The sequence below is a fragment of the Rhinatrema bivittatum genome, chromosome 10 (assembly GCF_901001135.1).
Source record: "Rhinatrema bivittatum chromosome 10, aRhiBiv1.1, whole genome shotgun sequence".
Taxonomy (NCBI): Eukaryota; Metazoa; Chordata; class Amphibia; order Gymnophiona; family Rhinatrematidae; genus Rhinatrema; species Rhinatrema bivittatum.
In genome coordinates this window covers 42,415,583-42,440,727 of record NC_042624.1, presented here as the reverse complement: position 1 = coordinate 42,440,727, position 25,145 = coordinate 42,415,583, and the positions used below count along the sequence as shown (strand labels likewise).

Here is a 25,145-nt window from a genome sequence, read left to right as displayed (position 1 = left end):
AAAAGATGATTCTGTTGCATGCAATGTTTAAACATAGGAGCCTCCACCCATTGCTCAAACATGTAATTGAGCATACATTTATTACGCCCCCACATATATTAAGGGACAAGGGCAAATAATCACATATATCACTATCTCAGACAGACAATTTGTTGAATACCTCAAAACAAAATCTTGGTGAGTAACAGGATGTTTGCTAACTCGGCTTTGTAAGGTAAATGCACAAATAATCTATGCCCAAAAGAGTAATGTCCACACATGGAAGCAGCTATTGTTTTCTCAGGTGCATCTGGTAATATAACTGACAATACTGAATTTACAAGCCACTAATGATTTTAGCCCATGTATATCATGCTCGGTGGGATGGCATTTGGACTTTCAATTTGAATCCTGGAGGAGCCTTCCCATCTGGCACCATTTTAAAAATGTAAACCCCCCTTAATTCATTCTAATCTATAAATATACAATTTGTGGATACTCTATAAATAAGATATGTTCTCTAGGTAACATCGCATATATTTATTTCAAAGATTTTTTTACTCACTCCCCTACTGGAATACTTGGAGTATGGTACAGGATAGTTGAGTAATTACATGCACAAGGTATAATACATAAGTATGGTACACAACACAATGAACATGGCACATAAGACAAAATACAAGGTCCATAATACGGACATAATTTACTCACAGTAAAAACTTTAAAAAATATATCTGAAGCAGAAAGCCTGTGAGGGAGTGAGTTGGACCGTTAGATGATCGAGGGGTTAAAGGGGCACATAGAGAAGATAAGGCCATCATGGAAAGATTAAATGATTTCTTTGCTTTGGTGTTTACTGAAGAGGATGTTGGGGAGGTACCCGTACTGGAGAAGGTTTTCATGGGTAATGATTCAGATGGACTGAATCAAATCACAGTGAACCAAGAAGACGTAGTAGGCCTGACTGACAAACTGAAGAGTAGTAAAGTACCTGGACTGGGTGGTATACATCCCAGAGTTCTGAAGGAACTCAAAAATGAAATTCCAGACCTATTAGTAAAACTTTGTAATCTATCATTAAAATCATCCATTGTACCTGAAGACTGGAGGATAGCAAATGTAACCCCAATATTTAAAAAGGGCTCTGGGGTGATCCGGGAAACTTCAGACCGGTTAGCCTGACTTCAGTGCCAGGAAAAATAGTGGAAAGTGTTCTAAAGATCAAAATCACAGAACCTATAGAAAGTCATGGTTTAATGGAACAAAGTCAGCATGGTTTTACCCAAGGCAAGTCTTGCCTCACAAATCTGCTTCACTTTTTTGAAGGAGTTAATAAACATGTGGATAAATGGTAGATGTAGTGTACTTGGATTTTCAGAAGGCGTTTGACAAAGTTCCTCATGAGAGGCTTCTAGGAAAATTAAAAAGTCATGGGATAGGTGGCAATGTCCTTTCGTTACACGATGTTAGCTCCTAATATGGAACCTACCACCCAGGAAAAAGATCTAGGCATCATAGTGGATAATACTTTAAAATTGTCGGTTCAGTGTGCTATGGCAGTCAAAAAAGCAAACAGAATGTTAGGAATTATTAGGAAGGGAATGATTAATATAACAGAAAATGTCATAATGCCTCTATATCGCTCCATGGTGAGACCGCACCTGGAATACTGTGTACAATTCTGGTCGCCGCATCTCAAAAAAGATATAGTTGCGATGGAGAAGGTACAGAGAAGGGCAAACAAAATGATAAAGGGGATGGAACAGCTCCCCTATGAGGAAAGGCTGAAGAGGTTAGGGCTGTTCAGCTTGGAGAAGAGATGGCTGAGGGGGGATATAATAGAGGTCTTTAAGATCATGAGAGTTCTTGAACGAGTAGATGTGACTCGGTTATTTACACTTTCGAATAATAGAAGGACTAGGGGGCACTCCATGAAGTTAGCATGTGGCACATTTAAAACTAATCGAAGTTCTTTTTTACTCGACACACAATTAAACTCTGGAATTTGTTGCTAGAGGATCTGGTTAGTGCAGTTAGTATAGCTATGTTTAAAAAAGGATTGGATAATTTCTTGGAGGAGAAGTCCATTTACTATTAATTAAGTTGACTTAGAAAATAGCCACTGCTATTACTAGCAACAGTAACATGGAATAGACTTAGTTTTTGGGTACTTGCCAGGTTCTTACGGTCTGGATTAGCCACTGTTTGAAACAGGATGCTGGGCTTGATGGACTCTTGGTCTGACCCAGTATGGCATGTTCTTATGTTCTTATATGACAACAAACAAAACAAATAGTAATAAGAAGTCATGAAGATTGATCATGGGATGTTTTTCACTTGGGTGCAGAGATGAGAAGGTGGCTGGTACTAATGGCTAAGATCAGGAGGATGGATTTGACAGAAGAGACAACTCTTTACCTTATGGCAGAATGCCAGTAGGTCACTGGCTAGTCTGGTCTCTTTTGGGAGTGAGTTGCAAAGCTTGGGGATAAAGGAGGATAAGGTGTGCTTTCACGTTTGGTCCAGCCTGGGTCTTTAGGAGTAAGGAGCTGTAGGCATGCCTCTTTTTCTGATCTTAACCTGCGAGAAAGCGCTCCTTCAGATAACTTGGATTCTGGTCATTTAGTGACTTGAAGGAGATGCAGAGGGCTTTGAATTGTAGGTTCCAGCAGGTTGGGCTAATGAAGTCTTTGTAGTTGGAGTCAGATAGGGATCTGCATTCATTTGAAACAAATGTGGTATCTGAGCTGAAATAGCCCATTTTCAAGTTAATTTCAAACAATACAAATCCCTGGTATCTCAAAAAAACCAAAAACATTTTTTTAAATTTTGTTTTGACACATAGCTCACACTGTTTGTCAAGAAATGTGAATAGAAAACCCGCATCCCTTTCCTGCTGCTCCTTACCTCTTCTGTGGCTCTCTGAGGATAAAAAGGGCAGGAGTGATCACCAGATGCTCGTGCCCCACTGCTTCTGTTATAAAAATGGCACTGGTCTCAGTATCAGCCAGCACCAAACTGTTCTATAACCTTACTCTGTCTGCTCCAGGCCTACCTTGCACACTATGTGGGAGGGGAGAGGCTGGAGCAGAAGCAGTGGACTGGTTTTTGCTGCCTGAGAGTACAGCACTGTCCAGTGGAGTCAACAGGGTAAAGCCCTGTGTGCTCATGCACAGCTTGGTGCCACTCCCAAAATTACTGTACTCTAGCTCCTGGCCTAAATCTGACCAATGGAAGTGTTTGTCCTGTCAAGAGGGCATACAAACTTATAGGGTCATTCATCAAAATATATTATGGCTTGAGGGCGTTCCAAGATGGCATTGCGAGGAGAGGACGTGGAATGTAGTAGCTCCCGTATTGCTCACTTTTGTAACTATTTCCTAAATGCCTCATACAAAGAGAAAAGGGCATGTTAGGGAAGGAGCCTTGGCCTCTCTAAAACCTACACTTGTTCAGACGAGCATAGTCGGCTTCTACCCACCAGCAGATGTGAATGCTCCGGAGGTTTCTGTGAGAGCAGAGGGAGAAGAGCAGACCCCCCTGCTCATGGGAGAGACATCGTTGAGTCCCGGAGCTCCGATGATGCCCTCTCTACATCTGCGCGATGTGACTGCGGGCCCGGACACGCTCCAGAGATGGAAGGCGTCCTTAGGGGTGAGTGCCACTGAGGAGAGTCCTGCAGGGGCTAAAGCTGCGTTTGTCATCGAGGGTGGAATGTTATCTTCCACTCCGCGGTTGGAAGGGCTGACTCTTGAGTGCAAGTGAGAGGGAGGTGGCATTTGGGCCACCATGGAACGGAGTGAGACAGAGCGAACGGCCTGGATCCAAGAAGGACAGTTTCCTCAAACAACTCAATCGGTAACTTTTACTTCTCAATCATTATTGGTGAAACCAAGTGTAGTGACTTTAGATTCATTATGGCAAGTTATTTCTCTTTTGGAAAACTCAATAATAACTTTGAACACGGCTATTAAGGGTACTCAAGTTCAGTTTAATAACTTAAATCCCGTTGTGTCTTTGCACACAGAAAAAATTGAAGAAATGGACTCAAAGATTACCCAAATAAAATCTGTCCAGAATGGCCTAATACAAGGTGAAACAGCTTTAATTAGAAGAATGGAAAATCTAGAGAATGCAGCGAGATATTTAAATTTAAGGGTTCTGAATTTCCCAAAGTGTAAGATGGTTTCGCCGAGGGAACAATTTAGATGTTACCTACAAGAAATATTACAAATTTCAACAGAAGCACTACCACCGATTTCCAAAGTGTATTTTCTTCTAGAAACCAAGATGGAAGGAGGAAATCAACAAGTTAATGGGCCAGCATCATTGAATTTAACAGAGTTTTTGGAATCTTCTTTAGTGGCACAGATAGAGAAAAGGGGTACATTATTGGTAAATTTTGAATTGTCTTCTGATCGGGACAATATTATGAAAATATTTCTTCAAACTAGGAATACCCTTTATCTGGGCTAAAAGGTTTGGATGTATCCAGATTTAACTAAGGCTATACAGCAACATCGGAAGAAATTTCTAGTTCTATGTATGTGGGCTCAGTTAGTTATCCATTTTCCATGGAAATGCGTTATGAAGATAAACAATGCCAAATATATTTTTTATGACCCTTCCCAGTTAGAGTTGTTTCTGGACTCTCGTCAATGGAACCAAGAAGTAGCTCATGTCCCTGTTGTCAGTGAATAAATAGAGATCTGCATTCTCTCCTCTTTCCTTTTTACATTTCTATGGCGTATTGCTCTATTGATGATTACTCCCCCCCACCTACTTTAGTGTAACTTCAGGTTATGGGAAAAATTGATGTATTTGATATTATGTAAAATGGTAAATGGTTTCCTTCCATGATGTACCTGATATTTTCTGGAGCATGCTTTTTGCTGTCTGTAAATGTGAAAAATGTAATAAATAAATAAAGTATTATGGCGTTAATGATAGCTATGTTACCGCATGGAAAATGAGGGGCAATATTGCACAGTTTTAATACCAGAAATAACTACACCTTTTTCCTGGCATTAAGGTGTGTGATGAGAGAGAGTGAGAGCGAAAGAGAGCAAGCCTCAGGGGAGGCCTTCACGGTATTCAACTATTTATATCACCATAGGAGGGCCAGCTAATCACTCGAGGTGAGGTTTTGGTGGTGGTTCAGGGTTTTGGGGCCAGTTTGACATGCAGAGTGAAACATACGAACAGCCCAGTACACATCAGTGAAGATCTGACGTCATTTGGAGTGAGGAAAGTCTCACAAAGTTAAGATTTCTACAATGTTTTCTTACCTTAGTCCCTGGTATAGAGCCCATCAAGCTATCAAGCTAGGGCAAGAGAACATAGTAGAAATCTCATCTTTGTGAGACTTTCCTCACTCCAAATGACTTCAAATCTTCACTGAGGTGTACTGCGCTTTTCGTACGTCTCACTCTGCATGTCCTACTGGCCCCCAAACCCTACACCACCACCAAAACCTCACCTCGAGTTACTAGCTGGCCCTCCTATAGTGATACAAATATTTGACTGTGAAGGCCTTATAAAGGCTCTTTCTCCCCCCCCCCCCTCCGTTATCCATGCAACACTAAAGATATTGTGGAGGTATGAATAATCTGTTGAAAATGCTAGAGTGTATTTAGCATGTAATATTTCCCATTTTATCTGAATAAAGTTAGTGCTATTGTGAAATAAATTGTATCAGATTATCCAGAAAAAAAGTAATTTCATAATGCAAACAATATTGTAGGCATGGTTTGGCTAATGTAGTATACCTTTTATTTCTATGCATTTCTACTGTCCTTACTATTTAGCATCAACATAACTTGAATTTTGTCTCTTCATGTTCAGCAGAAACATTGCCTAATCCTCATCTGAACTCATAATCATGTGGTTGTGACATCACAGTCTATAGCATGAAACTGCAAACAAGAGCTTAAGGGCTTTAGAAGAAGTAGCTGAAATCTTGTTTTCATGCATGTTTGTTAATGGAAAAACAAGGTGGTTGAAAGTGTTGAAAACAGCAGATAAGATTATAATATTATAAGAAATAATATAAAATATATTTTCTGTACCCATACACACATATGATTAATTTATTTTGTCATATTTTATCCATGCTGTATCTCTGTTGGCCCAAAGTGAGTTACAACAAATTTTAAAATCTGTATAAACATGACACACAAATAGTACATTAAATAAAACCTATAATCAGAACATAAAAAAAGAATAAACTTAAAATTCGTATAAAAAGTCATACAACAGCAAATGTCACCTCCAACTAAATTCATACCATAATTCTAATATTAGTCTGCTTCAGACAATGCCTGCTGGAAGAAGTAGAATTTAATCTTATCTCTGAAAGCTAATACATGATTTAATAAAGAAATTCAACAAATTAAAAAGTTCTACCAATATGGACCTATGCATGAAAGTGCTCTCTTACATTTTCCTTCTGATGGAGACTGTAGTAGCATTGTGTTCAACAACCTCAAGATGTGCAAGGGATTATAAATTTGCAGCCTGTCATGCAAGTAATGTGGGCCAATATTATGGAGATTGAAATACCAAAGCTAACAAGTGTAACTCTCGGAGGACTGGAGAAAGCTGTTCTACTTATATGTTTCTGTCAAGAAGCAAATAGTCATATTTTGAAAAAATTGGAGTTTGTGGATAATTCTATTGGAATTTCTGACAGACATCACAAAAATCTACATAAGAGTTGACTGATACTAATGCATGTAACAGGCCTTAACTGGCACAAGAGTTTCTAACCACTGCATTGATCTGAGACTACGTGTTAAGTTCTTGATCTAAAATGACACCCAAGACAGCAAACATGTTCTTTAATGGGTGAATTTTCAAAAGTATTCATGCACGTAAATGGGCTTTTTGAAAATTACGCTAAGGACTGTGCACGGAAAAGTATGCGCGGCAGCACTTTTCTACGTACTGTGAAGAGGAGTTCCATGGGGCAGGGAAATCATTTTCACACATATGCATGTAAATGTTTTCATGAACATTTGCACCTGCACCCTAGCAGTATAAACGTGCTCACTGAAGCCACGCAAAGGTCCGCACAATCCTGCAAATTTTCAAGGTGGACTTACGCGGGTACTTCAGCCCCACGTGTTCAATTATATAATTGGGCTTTAAATGGCAAAAATATGCCATTAATTGCTGAATAATTTTGAACAACAGAGCTTTTGTATTTACCATTCTTAATACATACATTTTCAGAGTTCCCTATCTTTAACTTTAATTTATTGATTCCGAGCCAATCAGCAACCACTTCAAGGCACCGATTCAGATTTTTCAAAATGGATTCTCTTTGAGGCCCCAGTGGGACAAGGAGCTGGAAATCTCTGTAAAAATAAAATTGAATCTTAAATCTCTTGATCAGTTTGTGGTAACTTGGGCGATAGCGGCTTGGAAACAGCCAGAAGAAATAAGGAGGCACACTCTGGCTGTTTCCTTTTGGGCAATTTATTTACAGTGAAAAACAAAGTGCAAAGCAAAACAAACAAATGATGCAGCTCACCTTAAAGTTTAGGTAACACAGAGACATAGCAGGTTTTCTTATGAAGTGGCTGCCTGCTTGCTCCCTGGGATATCCCTAAGCCTTCTGGGCTCTGTCTTCTAGGCTGAAGGGATTCTCCCTGGGCCCAGAATTCCTTGCTGGGTTGGGACTTAAGGAAGACCGGGCCAGATAGCTGTGGCCAGTCCCTTAAGGTGGTCTGAGGGAGTTTCCTGTAGACTCTCTCACACAGTTCCACAAGAGGTTGCAGAGGTTAAGAGAACATCGGAGTCGCTTGCACACAAAAAACCTGGAAGCACCTATCATTAAACATTGTCTTACAGCCCATCATGATTTTACACAATTGCGCTGGAATATATTAGATATATATTAACAGTTCACTAATACAAGGAACAGTTCCAGACCCTCTGAAACTCACAATCCTAAAACCACTCCTGAAAAAACCCAACCTGTCTCCAGAATACTCCTCCAACTTTCACCGGATCGCCAAACTCCCCTTCATTTCCAAAATCTTAGAAAAAATAGTCAATAAGCAATTCTCGGAGTACTTAGAAGATAACAAAATACTAGCCCCCTCTCATTTCGGCTTCCGAAAAGCCCGAAATATAGAAAATCTCCTAATCTCTCTAATGGACACAATTTTGTTGAATCTAGATAAAAAACAACCCGGCCTACTCATCTTCCTCGACCTATCGGCCGCATTTGACACGATAAACCACGCAACAGTCCTGGATCGGCTATCTGACATAGGCATCAAAAGCACTGCTCTCAGCTGGTTCAAATCTTTCCTACATAACAGATTTTATAAGGTCAGAGTCAACAATGACGAATCTCACCCAATTCGCTCATCTTGGGGAGTCCCCCAAGGTTCCTCCCTATCCCCCACCCTCTTCAACATTTATTTATTACCGCTTTGCTAGCTTCTCTCCAAACTAAAACTCACACACTATATCTACTCAGACGATGTACAAATATTCATCCTGGTTACGGAATCACTACAAAAAACACTAGAATTCTGGTACATCTGCCTCCAAGACATCAACAACCTACTCATGAGCCTTTACTTGATCCTTAATTCCAAGAAAACTGAGCTACTCCTTGTCACACAGGATGGTAACCATGCCACAGCTAACATACCACCTACTGGTCAACTATCATTCTCCTCGCAAGTTAGAAACCTCGGAGTCATAATGGACAGTCAACTAAACCTTAAGAGATTCATTAATAACACCACTAAGGACGGCTTCTATAAATTGCAAGTCCTGAAATGACTCAGACCGCTCCTCCATTTCCAAGACTACCGGGCAGTTCTCCAAGCAATCATCTTTTCAAAATTGACTATTGTAACTCCCTCCTACTCGGCCTCCCAACCATCACCATAAAACCATTACAAATGCTTCAAAACGCTGCAGCCAGGATTCTAACTAAATCTAACAAAAGAAATCATATTACCCCCATTTTGAAAAACCTACACTGGCTCCCAATCAAGATTAGAATCTCCTACAAAGTACTAACAATCATACACAAAAATATACACAAGCTCATTCCACTGGAACTCAACATCCCTCTCCAGCCACATATACCCTCCAGACCGGTGAGAACAGCCTATAGGGATACTCTCCTCGCCCCTACCATTAAAGCCTCATTAAATAAACGTACTCTTTCCACAGCAGACCCCGTGCTATGGAACTCTCTACCACCATTGCTACGGAAAGAACCTTGCCCTATCGCCTTCAAAAAGAGACTCAAAACTTGGCTATTCGAACAAGCTTTCTATCCATAACGACAATTCTGCTCAAGCTTTCCAAATATCCGCAGATTGTACAGTGACTACTTCATATCTAGCCAGGTCCTCTCTAGAACCTCACTCATTCTTTATTGTATTCTCTGTTTAATATATTCTTTGTTATTTGTTTATTTCTTTAATCCCCAGTTTACTTGACCCAAGTTTTATTCTCCTGTTCGATGTAATTGCATTGCATTCGGTCATGCCTGTTTAATGTTATAATGTAAACCGAATTGATATGTAACTTTGCTACATGAATTTCGGTATATAAAAATGTTAAATAAATAAAATAAATAAATAAATATGGTTACTACACATATCCGAGGGGGAGATCCTCGCAGTCTTCTCAACTATAAAGAACAAAAATGGATTTTTGAATTAGCTACAGAACTCCACAAGGCATGAACGATAGCATTGAGTGGATGTCATTGTTTTAAAATACTTCTTCCATTTTTTTTTCTTTTTTGTCTTCTCTGATTGGTCAGCATACAAGCTGGCAGTGCTCTTTAAAAACGTCAGTTTCAATATGGCAAATCCTTTGCTGGGACGCCATAGCCACATTGAATTTGCTTAAAAAAAACCCTCGCAGACATGTATGTATTGTTCTATTGGTAAAAATGTAAGGACTGTGATAAGTTTCTAAATATGGTTTTCATATGTTATTTTTTTAGTTAAAAGAACAGCCCCTGACGAAGTCTACGAAACACGGTGCTGTGTCGGGCGTAAGCAGAGCTGACATATTTGAGCTCTTGCAGTTTCTCATAGGATAAGTGTTGCTTTAATTTGTTATATGGGGTTATAGCCGCAAAATTATACAAAATTTTTGAAACTTCAGTAATTCAAGATTAAGTGACTTTTATAACAAGTATTTTCCCTGTGATTAAAAATATTGAGCGGGCATTTCTGTTACACTTAGCAACAAACAAAAAGTTGCATTCCTATAAGTGAACAGTTCACAAAAAACTTTTTTTTCACTTATGCCCTGCTCATTTTTGAGGGTTTTCACTTAAAAAAATCAAAAAAATTTTGTTGGCACTCGGGTGTTTATGTGGTCCCACTTTAATTGTTCAGCACTCAAACAGGCAACAATGCAAATATTATACCAGGCTCTAAAATACCAATACACCTTCTAACAAGAAAACAGAACAAGCCAAGCTACCATAGATCCCTACACAGAAACTATATGCTAGCAGAATACCTTGCTTCAATCACACATGCAAAGCAGAGACAGAACCTCTCCAAATACAGAATAAAGAGACTATAACACATAAATTTATCTGAAGCAGAAAGCCGGTGAGGAAGTCAGTTGGACCATTAGATGATCGAGGGGTTAAAGGGGCACTTAGAGAAGATAAGGGCATCGCAGAAAGATTAAATGATTTCTTTGCTTCGGTGTTTACTGAAGAGGATGTTGGAGAGGTACCCGTAATGGAGAAGGTTTTCATGGGTAATGATAAAGATGGACTGAATCAAATCAGGGTGAACCTAGAAGATGTGGTAGACCTGATTGACAAACTGAAGAGTAGTAAATCACCTGAACTGGATGGTATACACCCCATTCTGAAGGAACTAAAAAATTAAATTTCAAACCTATTAGTAAAAATTTGTAACCTATCATTAAAATCATCCATTGTACCTGAAGACTGGAGGACAGCAAATGTAACCCCAATATTTAAAAAGGGCTCCAGGGGCGATCCGGGAAACTACAGACCAGTTAGCCTGACTTCAGTGCCAGGAAAAATAGTGGAAAGTGTTCTAAACATCAAAATCACAGAACATATAGAAAGGCATGGTTTAATGGAATAAAGTCAGCATGGCTTTACCCAAGGCAAGTCTTGCCTCACAAATCCTTTTTTGAAGGAGTTAATAAACATGTGGATAAAGGTGAACCGGTAGATGTAGTATACTTGGATTTTCAGAAGGCGTTTGACAAAGTTCCTCATAAGAGGCTTCTAGGAAAAGTAAAAAGTCATGGGATAGGTGGCGATGCAAACTGACGATGGGATAGGTGGCGATGCAAACTGACTAAAAGACAGGAAACAGAGAGTAGGATTAAATGGACAATTTTCTCAGTGGAAGGGAGTGGACAGTGGAGTGCTTCAGGGATCTGTACTGGGACCCTTACTTTTCAATATATTTATAAATGATCTGGAAAGAAATACGAGTGAGATAATAAAATTTGCAGATGATACAAAATTGTTCAGAGTAGTTAAATCACAAGCAGATTGTGATAAATTGCAGGAAGACCTGTGAGGCTGGAAAATTGGGCAGATGAAATTTAATGTGGATAAGTGCAAGGTGATGCATATAGGGAAAAATAACCCATGCTATAATTACACAATGTTGGGTTCCATATTAGGTGCTACAACCCAAGAAAGAGATCTAGGCGTCATAGTGGATAACATATTGAAATCGTCGGTTCAGTGTGCTGCGGCAGTCAAAAAAGCAAACAGAATGTTGGGAATTATTAGAAAGGGAATGGTGAATAAAACAGAAAATATCATAATGCCTCTGTATCGCTCCATGGTGAGACCGCACCTTGAATACTGTGTACAATTCTGGTTGCCGCATCTCAAAACAGATATAATTGCAATGAAGAAGGTAAAGAGAAGGGCTACCAAAATGATAAGGGGAATGGAACTTCTCCCCTATGAGGAAAGACTAGAGGTTAGGACTTTTCAGCTTGGAGAAGAGATGGCTGAGGGGGGATATGATAGAGATGTTTAAAATCATGAGAGGTCTAGATGTGAATCGGTTATTTACTCTTTCAGATAACAGAAAGACTAGGGGGCACTCCATGAATTTAGCATGGGGCACATTTAAAACTAATCGGAGAAAGTTCTTTTTTACTCAACGCACAATTAAACTCTGGAATTTATTGCCAGAGGATGTGTTTAGTGCAGTTAGTATAGCTGTGTTTAAAAAAGGATTGGATAATTTCTTGGAGGAGAAATCCATTACCTGCTATTAAGTTCACTTAAGGCCGGATTTTATAAAATTGCACGAGCGCAAACAAAAGTACGCTGGATTTTATAAGATACGCACGTAGCCGCGCGTATCTTATAAAATCCAGGGTCGGCGCGCGCAAGGGGGTGCACATTTGTGCAACCTGCGCGTGCCGAGCCCAGCGCGCGCTGCCTGTTCCTTCCGAGGCCGCTCCGATTTCGGAGTGGCCTCGGAGGGAACTTTCCTTCGCCCTCCCCCCACCTTCCCCTATCTAACCCACCCCCCCGGCCCTATCTAAACCCCCCCCTTACCTTTGTTGCATGATTTACGCCTGCTAAAAGCAGACGTAAATCTGCGCGCGCCAGCGGGCTGCTGGTGCGCCATCACCCGACCAGGGAACTGGTCCGGAGGCATCGACCACGCCCCCGGGCCGGCGCCACGCCCCCGGGCCCGCCCCCACAACGCCGCACCACGCTCCCGAAACGCCGCATCATATAGGACACACCCCCGGCACGCCCCTTTTACAAAGCCCCGGGACTTATGCGCGTCCCGGGGCTCTGTGCATGCCGGCGGCCTATGCAAAATAGGTGCGCCGGTGCTTGAGGGCCCTGCGCGCGTAAATCCAGCCGGATTTACGCGCGCAGGGCATTTAAAATCCGCCCCTTAGAGAATAGCCACTGCCATTAGCAATGGTAACATGGAATAGACTTAGTTTTTGGGTACTTGCCAGGTTCTTATGGCCTGGATTGGCCACTGTTGGAAACAGGATGCTGGGCTTGATGGACCCTTGGTCTGACCTAGTATGGCATTTTCTTATGTTCTTATGTTCTAAATTGAATCATGCAGACAAAAAGTGAAATGGAAACTGAAAGAAGCCAGACTGTATGCAGTGCAACAATGAAAAAACAGAAATATCATCAATCTTCATAAAACATCAAACAATAAAATCCAGAAATATAAAACATCAAAATAGTAAAACAATACTAATAAAAAGAATAAATATTTCAATATACCTGATGATTAGAACATCCAATAATTAAAAACGCATACGCATTCTTAAAAATTTCCCAAACACCAATAAAATATTTCAAAACATCAGATACATCAAATAACATCCAATAATTTAAACTAATAAGGATTAAAAATAATTTCCTGCTTTCCATACCTGGGAACTTTTGATTTCCAGCCACCCTGAGATTGTCATGGATTAGTGGTGGGAAGTGGAGCTTCACAAACTTTTTTTTCTCTCTCTCATATATACACACTTTCATGCTCACAAACATACTCCATTGTTCTCACATACATACTTACACATGTTTCCTTTCCCTCACACATGCTGTCTCTCTCTCTCCCCCCTCCCCCATTCTTGATCAGGCTGGGCCTCTCCCTTTCTTCTTTGGCTGCTGGCGAGATGGGCTCTCATGACATTTCCAGAGGCCTCTTCCATTACTGGCAGGGTGGGTTGCATTGGTGGCCTCATCCACTTTTCAGTTATCTATGGGTTTGGCTCCACTGGTAGCCCTGGGAGCTTCTTTTTGGCTGCTGGTGGGATGGGCTCCATTGGTTGCCCCCCCAAGCTCCTCCCTGTTTTCTGCTGCCCTATGCAATTGCATGGTTTGCACACCTGGTTGCACTGGGCCTGCTAGTTGGTACCATTATTGTTGGCAGACTGCGAAGAAAGATCAGAATTGCACAGAGAGGACTGGTTTTCCTTTTTGCCCTTAGAGGAAGTGTTGCACCTGGTCGCAGACGGCTGTGACCTTTGATGCTCGCCTCTTTTCTCCTTGTTTCTGCCTCGTTGGGACAAGTGGCAGCGTTCGCCAGTTAATGCCGACCTCCGCGACGTCTCCTGAGCAGCGTGGATGCTGCCGACCGCCATCTTGAATTAGGGATTACCTAGATGCACGCGCGTGCACAAGGGCCTCCTAAATACACGTCATGGGGGGATCCTCGGGGGCGTCCCCTACCAATGACGTCAGATGCCTTCAGTACTTAACCTGACTGGCCCTTGGCTAAGACGAGTTACCAAGGAGTTCCTACTTGTCTAATTCCGCTCTACTTGGACTTCCTGTTTCTCCATGGGTCTAGACGCTGAGAACCCGCTTCTCGGGGGCTTGCACCTTAGTCTATCCGCTCCTTGGAGGGCCTTCCTGCTTGCGTCTCCTTCTACCCACCACCTCAGAGCTTCCTGGATTCCTCTGTGAGTACTTCATCGCTTACTACTTCAACGCTTGCTGGGTTCATCTGCGGTGTACCCCATTCCATGGGCCACTACCGCACCTCGACAGCCAAGCCTTCTCTTCACTCTGCGCAGTTGTTCCTGCCTCATTCCACTACAGCTTCCTCTGGCTACTAACCTCAGTCTTCCACCAGCGCAGACTCCTCAGCGTACCCCGCTCTGCAGGCCACTACCGGAGCTGCACCCTGAGGTCTTTCCATTGCCTGTGGGAACGACTAGCATACCCGATCTGCGGCCACATCCAGGTTACCATCATCTACAGTATCATTGGGGTATTCCCTCACTGCACAGAACTGTGTCTCTCTATTTCCCGCTCTGCGGGATCTGCCTTTCCTCCATAATAAAGTCTCCCCACTAGGGTGTGCTGTGTGATCACACCAAGCCTGCCAACAGTGAGGCCCACAGGGCTCCTCCCTGTGGGCGGAGTCAGCTCTCACCTTGGCCAGGAGTTCACAGCTACTCAAGTTCATAACAGGAAGTCCCGCCATTGATAGCACATTGACAGGATGTGAGGGGGAAGCTTGCACTGCTTTCTCATGCTGTACCTGTTCAGTGGGTAAATGGATGACTTCAGATTTCAGGGTTGGCAATCTCACACTTTCCACAAGCACTAAATTTAATTGGAAAAAAAAAAAAAAAAAAGATTATAAAAAAAAAAATAAAGAAAAATCACCAATGGTCAAAATTGTCCTGCTCTGTTTTGTTCTGGTCCCATTAAGCCATACAGGCTGTAATGATATAAATAAATATCAGCACATCTCGAGTGTACAAAACCAGGGGCTGGACCATCATCAGTAAACTTAAGTAGGAACTGAACAAGTTTGAGATGAAGGCAGCAGTCCAGCAGTAAGAGGGGGGCTTCCCAGTCTTTTGCATAGAGTATCACATGTATGATTTTTTACCTGCCGGTGAGAAATTGTACATGTGCATGCAATGCAAAGAGCTCCTGGCACTCAGAGAACGAGTCCGATCTCTGGAGGCTAGAGTGGCAGACCTGGAGGAGCTGAGGCAGACAGAGAGGTATATAGATGAGACCTTCAGGGACATGGCAGCCCTGGTGCTGTCTTGGAGGAAGAAGGTCTCATGATTGGAGAGGAAAGGATCCTGTAGCAAGGATCTGTTCTCCAGGTGATGCATTGTCCTTTCGCACCGAGGATATCTCCCCAAAGCCTACTGCCCAGAAGGGAAGGGTTAGGTCGGCCATCATAGTTGGTGATTCGATTATTAGGAATGTAGACAGCTGGGTGGCTGGTGGGCATGCGGATCACCTGGTAACATGCCTACCTGGTGCGAAGGTGGCGGATCTCACGTGTTCACCTAGATAGGATTTTAGACAGTGCTGGGCAGGAGCCGACTGTTATAGTACATGTGGGCACCAACGACATAGGAAAATGTGGGAGGGAGGTTCTGGAAGCCAGTTTAGGCTCTTAGGTAGAAAGCTTAAATCCAGAACCTCCAGGGTAGCATTCTCTGAAATGCTCCCTGTTCCACGTGCAGGTCACCAGAGGCAGGCAGAGCTCCAGAGTCTCAATGTGTGGATGAGACGATGGTGCAAGGAAGAGGGATTCAGTTTTGTTAGGAACTGGGGAACATTTTGGGGAAGGGGGAGTCTCTTCCGAAGGGATGGGCTCCACCTTAAGCCAGGGTGGAACCAGACTGCTGGCGCTGACCTTTAAAAAGGAGATAGAGCAGCTTTTAAACTAGAACAAAGGGGAAAGCCGACAGTCGCTCAGCAGCGCATGGTTCGGAGAGAGGTATCTTATTTATTTATGGGTTTTTTTATATACCCATCTTCTTGCATTGGATACAAATCAAACCGGTTTACAGTGAAACAATAAAACTTGCCTGAGAGCATTACATAGAACCTAGAACATATAAAAAACTTTAAGTAACATGTATTGAAGTTAATATCTTATACTAGTTGCATTGCAAAAAGCCAATAAAGTTAAAGTTAACAAGCAGTTGAATGCATTGAATGATTTTGGGCTAGAATGCAGGAGGAGGACGGCGGAGAAGGACAAGGGGGAGGGAGGATAAGAAAAACAAAGGATCAAGATTGAATGGTGGATTTAGGGGCGGGTTTGAGAACGGATTGATAACATACAAAACAAATCATAGTTGCCAAGGGAAGTAATTGTGAGCAATAGCGAAAGTGTATTGCTAGCAAGCGGGATCAGGGAAACGCTAGGCTGAATAGCCATGTTTTCAGTTTTTTCTTGAAGGAAAGCGGGCAGGGGTCTTGTCTGAGGTCTGGTGGGAGGGTGTTCCAATGGGTAGGACCTGCAGTGGAAAGTGCCCTATTCCTTAGCGAGGTTTTGGCTTGAGGGACAAAAAGGGTGCCTTGGTATGCTTTTCCAATCGGTCTCGTGGAGTTGTTGGTGCGCAGCTGAAAGGTAAGATCAATTGGGGCTAGGTTGTGTAAGGTTTTGTGCATGATGGTCAGAACTTTGTAGAGAACTCTGTATTTGATCGGGAGCCAGTGGAGGTTGTAGAGGATGGGCGTGATGTGGTCTCTCTTATTAGAGTTAGTCAAGATCCTGGCCGCTGAGTTCTGTAACATCTGTAAAGGCTTAATGGTGGTAGCTGGCAGACCGAGCAGCAAGGAGTTACAGTAATCAACTTTGGTAAGGATGATTGATTGTAGAACAAGGCGGAAATCTTCAAAGGATACTAACGATGCATTAGAATTAGGGCATCCCAACAGTGAGGTTCCAATAATAAGAAAAGTAGTCCAAGTGCCTGTAACTAAAAACTCACTGTTATGGCCGTCAGTCGCAGATGGTTGCGACTGCTCTGCCTCACTTCTCTCTTACCTCTTTCCCCCGCTATTGGAAGAATGGCTGTCTCCGCTGCGGCCTGCCATGCTTCTCAGTGTTCATGGACCAGCATGGGTGTTCCCATCCGCCATGTTCTTGGAGGCCTCCTAGGGTGCGCGTGCCACCCACACATTTGTACGTCATGGGGGGAACCTCGGGGCGGCCCCACCGCATGATGTCAGCACCACCAGGTATTTTAACCTTCGCTCTGCTACAGTAAAGCGAGTTAGCAAGGACTTCGGTTCGCTACTCTGACCGCTTCTAAGCTCCTGCTTAGATCCTTCCTCGCCCTTCGGGGTTTTACTTCACAGGCTACAGAAGTTCTGGGTACCCGCTTCTTGGGGGCCTTTCGCTTCTACATAACTGAATACCCACTCCTCATGGGTCCTCTCTGCTTTCTCTTTTCAGGAACCCTCAGTATTTGTGGGTACTCGCTCCTCAAGGGATGATCCAGCTCTGGGTAATCTACATCTCGACCCCGGGACTCTCAACGCTCATTCACCTGAAAGAGCCTATCTTCTCCACCACGCTGTGAGTACTGCTATGTTTCTAGCCTGCTGAATATTCGTCTTGAGTCACAGCCTGCCCTGCTCTGCGGAACCTACTCTGAGCCTTCACTACCATGCTGCTTTCAAGACATTTAAAGACTAAAGCTCATCTTGAACACCAGCACTGTCTGCCCTTCGAGTCGTGCCAACTCTAGTACAGCAGTATAATAAAGTTTTACTTGCGCTGTGTCCATCTCTTAGAGTCTAGCCTATCGCATTGGTTCCCCATGGGGCTCCTCCCCGTGGGAGGCGTCATCTCCAATACGACCAAGGGTCCACAAATGCCACAAATACAACACGCACCTGAGCTAAAAAATTCTAACTTATTCCTATCAATTAAAAAGCAGAATGAAAATACAAACAAAAAACAAACTTTGAAATGTTTGTATCCTAATGCCAGAAGTCTTAGAAGTAAGATGGGAGAATTAGAATGTATAGCAGTGAATGATGACAGACTTAATTGGCATCTCAGAGACATGGTGGAAGAAGGACAACCAATGGGACAGTGCCATACCGGGATACAAATTATATCGCAATGACAGAGAGAAGCACCCGGGAGGCGGTGTGGTGCTTTATGTCCGGGATGGCATGGAGTCCAACAGGATAAACATCCTGCATGAGACTAAATGCACAATTGAATCTTTATGGGTAGAAAACCCTTGTGTGTCGGGGAAGACTATAGTGATAGGGGTATACTACCATCCACCTGGTCAAGATGGTGAGACTGACAGTGAAATGCTAAGAGAAATTAGGGAAGCTAACCAAATTGGTAGTGCGGTAATAATGGGAGACTTCAATTACCCCAATATTGACTGGGTAAATGTATCATCGTACATGCTAGAGATATAAAGTTCCTGGATGGAATAAATGACATTTTTTTGGAGCAATTGGTTCAGGAACAGACAAGAGAAAAATCATAAAATTCAATAATAAAACAAAATAGCATAAAACACTCAACTTAAGACTTGAAAACAGATTTAAAATTAAAACATAGTAAAACATAATCAAGAAAATAATAAGAACATATATCAATAAATAAATAAAGCAATACAAACAAAAGTAGGCAGAATTAAACAAAAAGGTGTAAATTTTCAAAACTTTACGCACGTGGCCGGGCTTATGAGCACCGGGCCAATTTTCAAAGGCCCGGCCACATGTGTAAGTCCTGGGGCCTCTGGAAAGGGGTGGGGGGGGGGGGGCGTGGCCGGCATGGGTAGAGATGCCCAGGACAGCGGCCATTTGCCACTGAGCTGGGGGATCCCACGCTGGCAGAGTGCCGACGCGCGCAAATTGCTCCAGGCAGGAACAGCAAATGGTAAGACAAGGATTGTGGGGGGGGGGGGAGGGAAGTTCCCTCCCAGGCTGCTCCTAAATTGGAGCGCACTGGGAGGGAACTGCAGAAGGCCGTGGGCATCGGCACATGCAGGTTGCACAAATGTGAACCCCCTTGCGTGCGTCGATCCCCGATTTTATAACATGCAAGTATATTATAAAATCTCATATCCATGCGTGTGCACCAGGTAGCGCGGGCACACATGGACGCTTGTGCACAAGTTTTTAAAATCTACCCCAAAGGTTTTAAGAAATTTTCTGAAGTTTTTTTTACCAAGTCACACTGACGAAGTTGCATTGGGAAAGAATTCCAAAGGGCAGAACCGGCCACTGAAAAAGCGCACTCATGAGTAATGAGTAGACGTGCAGCTCTGGGAGATGGAACATCTAGCAATCCACGCGGGAGAGAACGTAGAGTTCTAGTGGGTTGGTAAAATTTTAAAATAGTATTGGCTCATGGACAGGTCTGGTCGTTAATTAACCTGCTGTTAATAAGTTATATTGTACAACCTGCTCTAAACTTTCTCACCTCTGCAGTCACTGCTGCTGTAAATATCTCCCCTTATAAATACCCCCCCACCCTTTTTTAGTTACGCCTCTACCTTCTCAGCTTCTATACTTTCCTCCTACCTATCCCCCCCCACTCCCGCCCTTTTTCGCACCAGCTCCCATACCCTCGCCCTGTTTATTGTAACTTTCCTCCTTTCTCAAGTTTTATTGTAAACCGGCGTGATGTGTCCCACGAACACCGGTATATTAAAAGCTGTTAAATAAATAAATAAATAAAGTTTGTCATTCCAAGTTTAAATGTGATTCTTTCGCCAATAGGAAGCAAGTGTAACTCGAACAATGTTGGCAAAATGTAGTTGAAAATGCTTCAATCCTGATATTAAGCAAGCTGAGGAATTTAGTACCAGCTGTAATGGTCGAAATGTTGTGAGTGGTAGGCCAGAATACAGACTGTTGCAGTAATCAATGATGGGAAATATCGAGGCTTGCAACACGGAATTCAGGAGCATGTAGTGGTTTCTCAAGGAGACAAGGAATCTAAGGGGTAGATTTTCAAAGGGGTACGTGCGTACCCCCCGAAAACCTACCCCAAATCCCCCCTGTGCGCGCCGAGCCTATTTTGCATAGGCTCGGCGGCACGCGCAAGCCCCGGGACGCGCGTAAGTCCCGGGGCTTTGCATAGGGGGTGTGTCGGGTGGGCAGCGCAAATTTCGGGGTGGGGCGGGAGGCGTGATGCTAGCCTGGCGGCGTGGTCGAGGCCTCTGGACCAGCCCCCGGGTCGGGTGATGGCGCGCCAGCAGCCCGCGGGCGCGCGCAGATTTACACTGCTTTCGGCAGGCGTAAATCTGCCAACAAAGGTAGGGGGGGTTTAGATAGGGCTGGGGGGGTGGGTTAGGTAGGGGAAGGGAGGGGAAGGTGAGGGGAGGTGGAAGGAAAGTTCCCTCCAAGGCCGCTCCGATTTCGGAGCGGCCTCAGAGCGAACAGGCAGCGTCCACCGGGCTCGACGCGCACAGGTTGCACACATGTGCACCCCCTTGCGCGCGCCGACCCCGGATTTTATAGGCTACGCGCGTATCTTATAAAATCCAGAGTACTTTTGTTCGCACCTGGTGCACGAACAAAAGTACGCACGCGTGTAAATTTATAAAATCTACCCCTAAGTGTGTGAAAGAGAAGGGGACTGTCTGAGTGAATGAGGTTGGAACCGGAGCTGGGGCCTGAACTGGGGGGGGGGGGGGGGGCAGGGGCAAGGTAGAAGGTTTGCCTAGGACGCTTAATACCCTTGCATCGGCCCAGAGAACATGGAGAGTGCATTTCATCTCTTGTGATTAAGTGGAGATAAAGAAAGCATTTGGAAGTTTGGTGTGCTCCAAAGATCATTCCTTTCCAATCTCATTTAATTGATGGTATTTCAGAAGAGTTCCCTTTATGCAGCCAGTTGAATGTCTTTACTGGTTTCAAATATGACTGGATTGAAAAATAAAATTTCAGTTTCCAGTTATCCATGCTAGAAATGAGCTGCATCCTCTCTTGTTGGAAGTAAAGACCAAGCACTGGATGGGATGAATGCCTTAAGCCGCAGACCTCACTGCACAAACAGGTCTTTAAAGTTTTTTTTTTTGCGACTGAAGATACTTCTTGGAATATAACAAAGCCCCTGAGTGCTGGATAATGTTCTGTTAAGAGCAAGCACCTCACTGTTTTCCAAAAACATGATTCTGTCATCTGTTTTGAAATGTCTTTAGTTGATAAACAAGTACCAGACAAATAATTACATCAGTAAATGACATCATTCAAAAGTGGTAATGCTTATCTACAAATGTAACACTTGCTCTATTAAAAATTAAAAATAAAACCACTCCTCAAAACACTTCTCTAAGACTTTTCAGTTGATTAAAAGAACACAGCACAGAATATTTCTGGCATCAAATATCATAAAAAAGGTTTACTATTTTTAGAAATTTTTGTAGGTTGTGAAACCTTTAATTAGATCAAACAAATAAATTCTGGGTTTCTTTATGGTGCTCCTCGCCTGTTCATCAGTTTCCAGTCTATTAAAAGGAGAATAAAGGAGAGAGAGCAAAGACAAGAGAGAAAAAATGACAGAGAGGCAATAAAAGCGGGAACTTTTTGTCTAGAAAAGTTAGTTGTAGAAGTTTAAAAAACAAATGAAATAAAAAACAAACCAGCTATATTTTAACAAAACCTGCAGCATCGGCTCTACTGAACCACCATGGTTTATTGTCTAATGAGCAGAGAAAGCAGGGACTAGGGATGGGATTTTATGTATTTATTTATTTATTTTTATTTAAAAAGATTTTATTCCACGACCTCCATAAAACATTTTGGCGTGGATTACAATATAGCAATCATAAAACAACTAAAGACAAACATATACAAATTAAAAACATCACCAACCTGTATTATCTTTTTAAAACACTTTAAAAGTAACCATCCTGCTTCACCCAAATGCTGCCTCCAATGCCTTTCTGAAAACTTTAAAATCCTGTAACTGTCTCACTTGTACTGGAAGTCTATTCCACTCATTTGGTGCAACAACAGAGAACATAAGAAATTGTCATACTGGGTCAGACCAAGGGTCCATCAAACCCAGCATCCTGTTTCCAACAGTGGCCAATCCAGACTTCAAGTACCTGGCAAATACCCCAAAACTAAATATATCCCATGCTTCTGATGTTAGTAATAGCAGTGGCTATTTTCCAAGTCAGCTTGACTAATAGCAGGTAATGGACATCTCCTCCAAGAACTTATACAAACCTTTTGTAAACCCAGTTACACTAACTGCACTAACCACATCCCCTAGCAACAAATTCCAGAGTTTAATTGTGCATTGAGTGAAAAAGAATTTTCTCTGATTAGTTTTAAATGTGCCACATGCTAACTTCATGGAGTGCCCCCTAGTCTTTCTATTATCTGAAAGAGTAAATAACTTATTCACATCTACCCGTTCACGACCTCTCATGATCTTAAACATCTCTATCATATCCCCCCTCAGCCATCTCTTCTCCAAGCTGAACAGCCCTAACCTCTTCAGTCTTTTCTCATAGGGGAGCTGTTCCATCTCCTTTATCATTTTGGTTGCCCTTCTCTGTACCTTCTCCATCGCAACTATATCTTTTTTGAGATGCGGCAACCAGAATTGTTATCTGGACTTTATTGTAAGTTAAGCAAGCCAATGCCAGCTCTCTACTAGACAAGACAAATTAAAGGCAACTAGTTATTTAAAACTCCTTCAAACAAACAGGCAGAGCAGATTTCCATAACTTCATATTAACAATGAGTTCATATAAAGCAGTGAACGGACCGCTTTATAATTAAATGAATTTTCAACTTCATAAAATCCACTGAAGTATAGGATTTACATAATATTTTGCTTTATCCCAACTTCTAAAGTTAGAGTATAAATCATTTTTTAAATCATTTTAAAAACACATTTTTAAACAAATGCTTATTATGTTAGGGAGAGAAAAATATATATTTACTGTAAAATATATATACATTAACTTGATAAGAGAAACCAGAGAAGCAGTAAATTAACGCTTTGTCTTCCTGCAGGCTCACAACACCACATAGAGGTGAAAGCAGGGTTTTCAAAATGCGTTTTCCAACATTAAAATCAGCAAACATATAAACTTCAGCACTATATCCTAAAGCAGCACACGTTTGTTATAAATGCACAATTTAGATACCCATGCCCCCGATGCAATAAGCTTTGAGCACCAGAAATGCGTATTTCTCCTTCAGCGCACACTTTTTTTCCCGCCACCCTGATTTCATTCTCATTTGAATACTGCATTGTGCGCACAGGGAATGTGGCTGCACGCGCGTTAGGAAAAACGGGCAGTTAATATGCGCGCCCGTTTTTTTATTGAATTGACCTGTTAATGTGTAAACTAAGCAGGCCACTGACAATCCTGCTCCCTCTCTCTGTAAAGAGAGTGCAAACAAACCAGAAGAACCAGATTGGGGAGTCAGGCACAGAAGAGTTTAGAAAAAGCTTTTCACTGACTGAAGATTTTGAATTCTATTGAATGAGTAAAAATCAGTTTTCGAGCTGTTATGCTTTACTGGGATTGCGTGCAAGCTTGCACCAAACTGTACAATGACACAGCAAATATTCTGTGACCTGAGACGTCAGCCAAGCTACCTGAAACCTGGACCAGTTTATTTATTTCTTTGTAGCATGGATGCTCCATCTTAGCAGCGTTACAGCACCTGCAACCTGCATGGTTAGAGTTCATGACCGTGCACCAGAATACAGGAACGTGTGGGCACGGTCTGCTTTACCCACATAAGGCAGCCCAAACACATGCAATCATATGCTGTAGCTAATTATTACACAAACTTATTCATTTCCTGTAACAGTTTCTTCAGAGCATTTCTGAGAAAAAACTCCTTCCTGGAGGAAGAAGAACTGCCAAATGAAACTGGAAAAAAAAGAGTGATTAAAACCTCATTGATACATTTGTCGGGCATTAAAATTACATAATGCAAAACTGGAAAAAAATTAAGTCAATACAAAGCAGACAAACACCTTTCATATCCTGGTCTCTGTCCTGTGATGCTTTTCTTAATTGCTAATGTGGAGAAGTTGAAAAGGAAGAGGAAGTTTTTTTACTTCCTCTATTGTATCAGCAGAGAATGATCTTAAAGAGCTTTTCTCCGGAGTGCAAAAATTGTTGGGTGGAGATTAGGTCAAGGCTCATAGAAAAGTGGGGTACCCAGACAGCCTCACTTTTGTCTGCTTTTTGACTAAGATTCTTGATTTACTTACAGGACTGGTTCACAAGAAATCTAATTTAGCTCTAGTAGGATTTGGTGCGGGGAGGTGAATTCTAGAATAGGTTCAAATATTAGCCATTGGATATATTTAGGGCATTTTACCTTTTTGGATTTAAAATCCATTGTATCCAGTACTAGAGCAACCTGTTGTATATTGGACCTTTGCCCTGCTAACTCTACATAAAAGGCCTTACAAATGAGATTTTCTCTTGAGTATGTTAAAAGGTCCCCCTCCTCATTAAACGAGGAAAAAAACCTGCTTTGGACGGTCAGATTCTGTGAAGGCCTTAGCGAGGAGTAAATATTGATTTCTGTGAATGACTATGTCTGACTTGATAAGGGGAAGCAAGTTGTGTTAACCTTGATTGATCTGACCGCAGCTTTTCATTTAGTTGATCATTCCATACTTTTAAATAGATCTCTTAGATTGGGGCTGAATGGTATAGTGTGACAGTGGATCTCTTATTTCTTGTCCACAAGATCAGGCAGGGTAAATGTAGGGAGTACTTTGCCCCTATGAACATTGATTATGGGGTACCCCCGTGATTACCTTTGTCTCCTCTATTATTTAACACCTTTATGCAGCCTTTGGGGAATTTACATCATACTCTGGCTATAAAAGGGTATATTTATATGAACGATATCCAGTAATTGA

At 42.3% G+C, this 25,145-nt stretch overlaps 1 protein-coding gene across 3 annotated transcripts in view; it reads right to left on the bottom strand.

Annotated features, from left to right (window-relative positions):
• Positions 1-25,145, bottom strand: part of LOC115099712 (putative defense protein Hdd11) — a 108,324-nt gene that overhangs the window by 80,363 nt on the left and 2,816 nt on the right. Inside the window, exon 1 of one of the 3 annotated variants that reach the window (XM_029617463.1) lies at positions 24,243-24,261. The exons of 1 other annotated variant lie outside the window; for it this stretch is intronic. Coding sequence is in view for 1 of the 2 variants with exons in the window: in XM_029617460.1 (XP_029473320.1) it covers positions 7,514-7,540 (27 nt within the window). In the remaining variant the exon portion in view is untranslated. Of the gene's footprint in view, positions 1-7,513; positions 7,556-24,242; positions 24,262-25,145 lie in introns of those variants that run through there. One more of the 3 variants, XM_029617460.1, reaches the window with a different exon arrangement.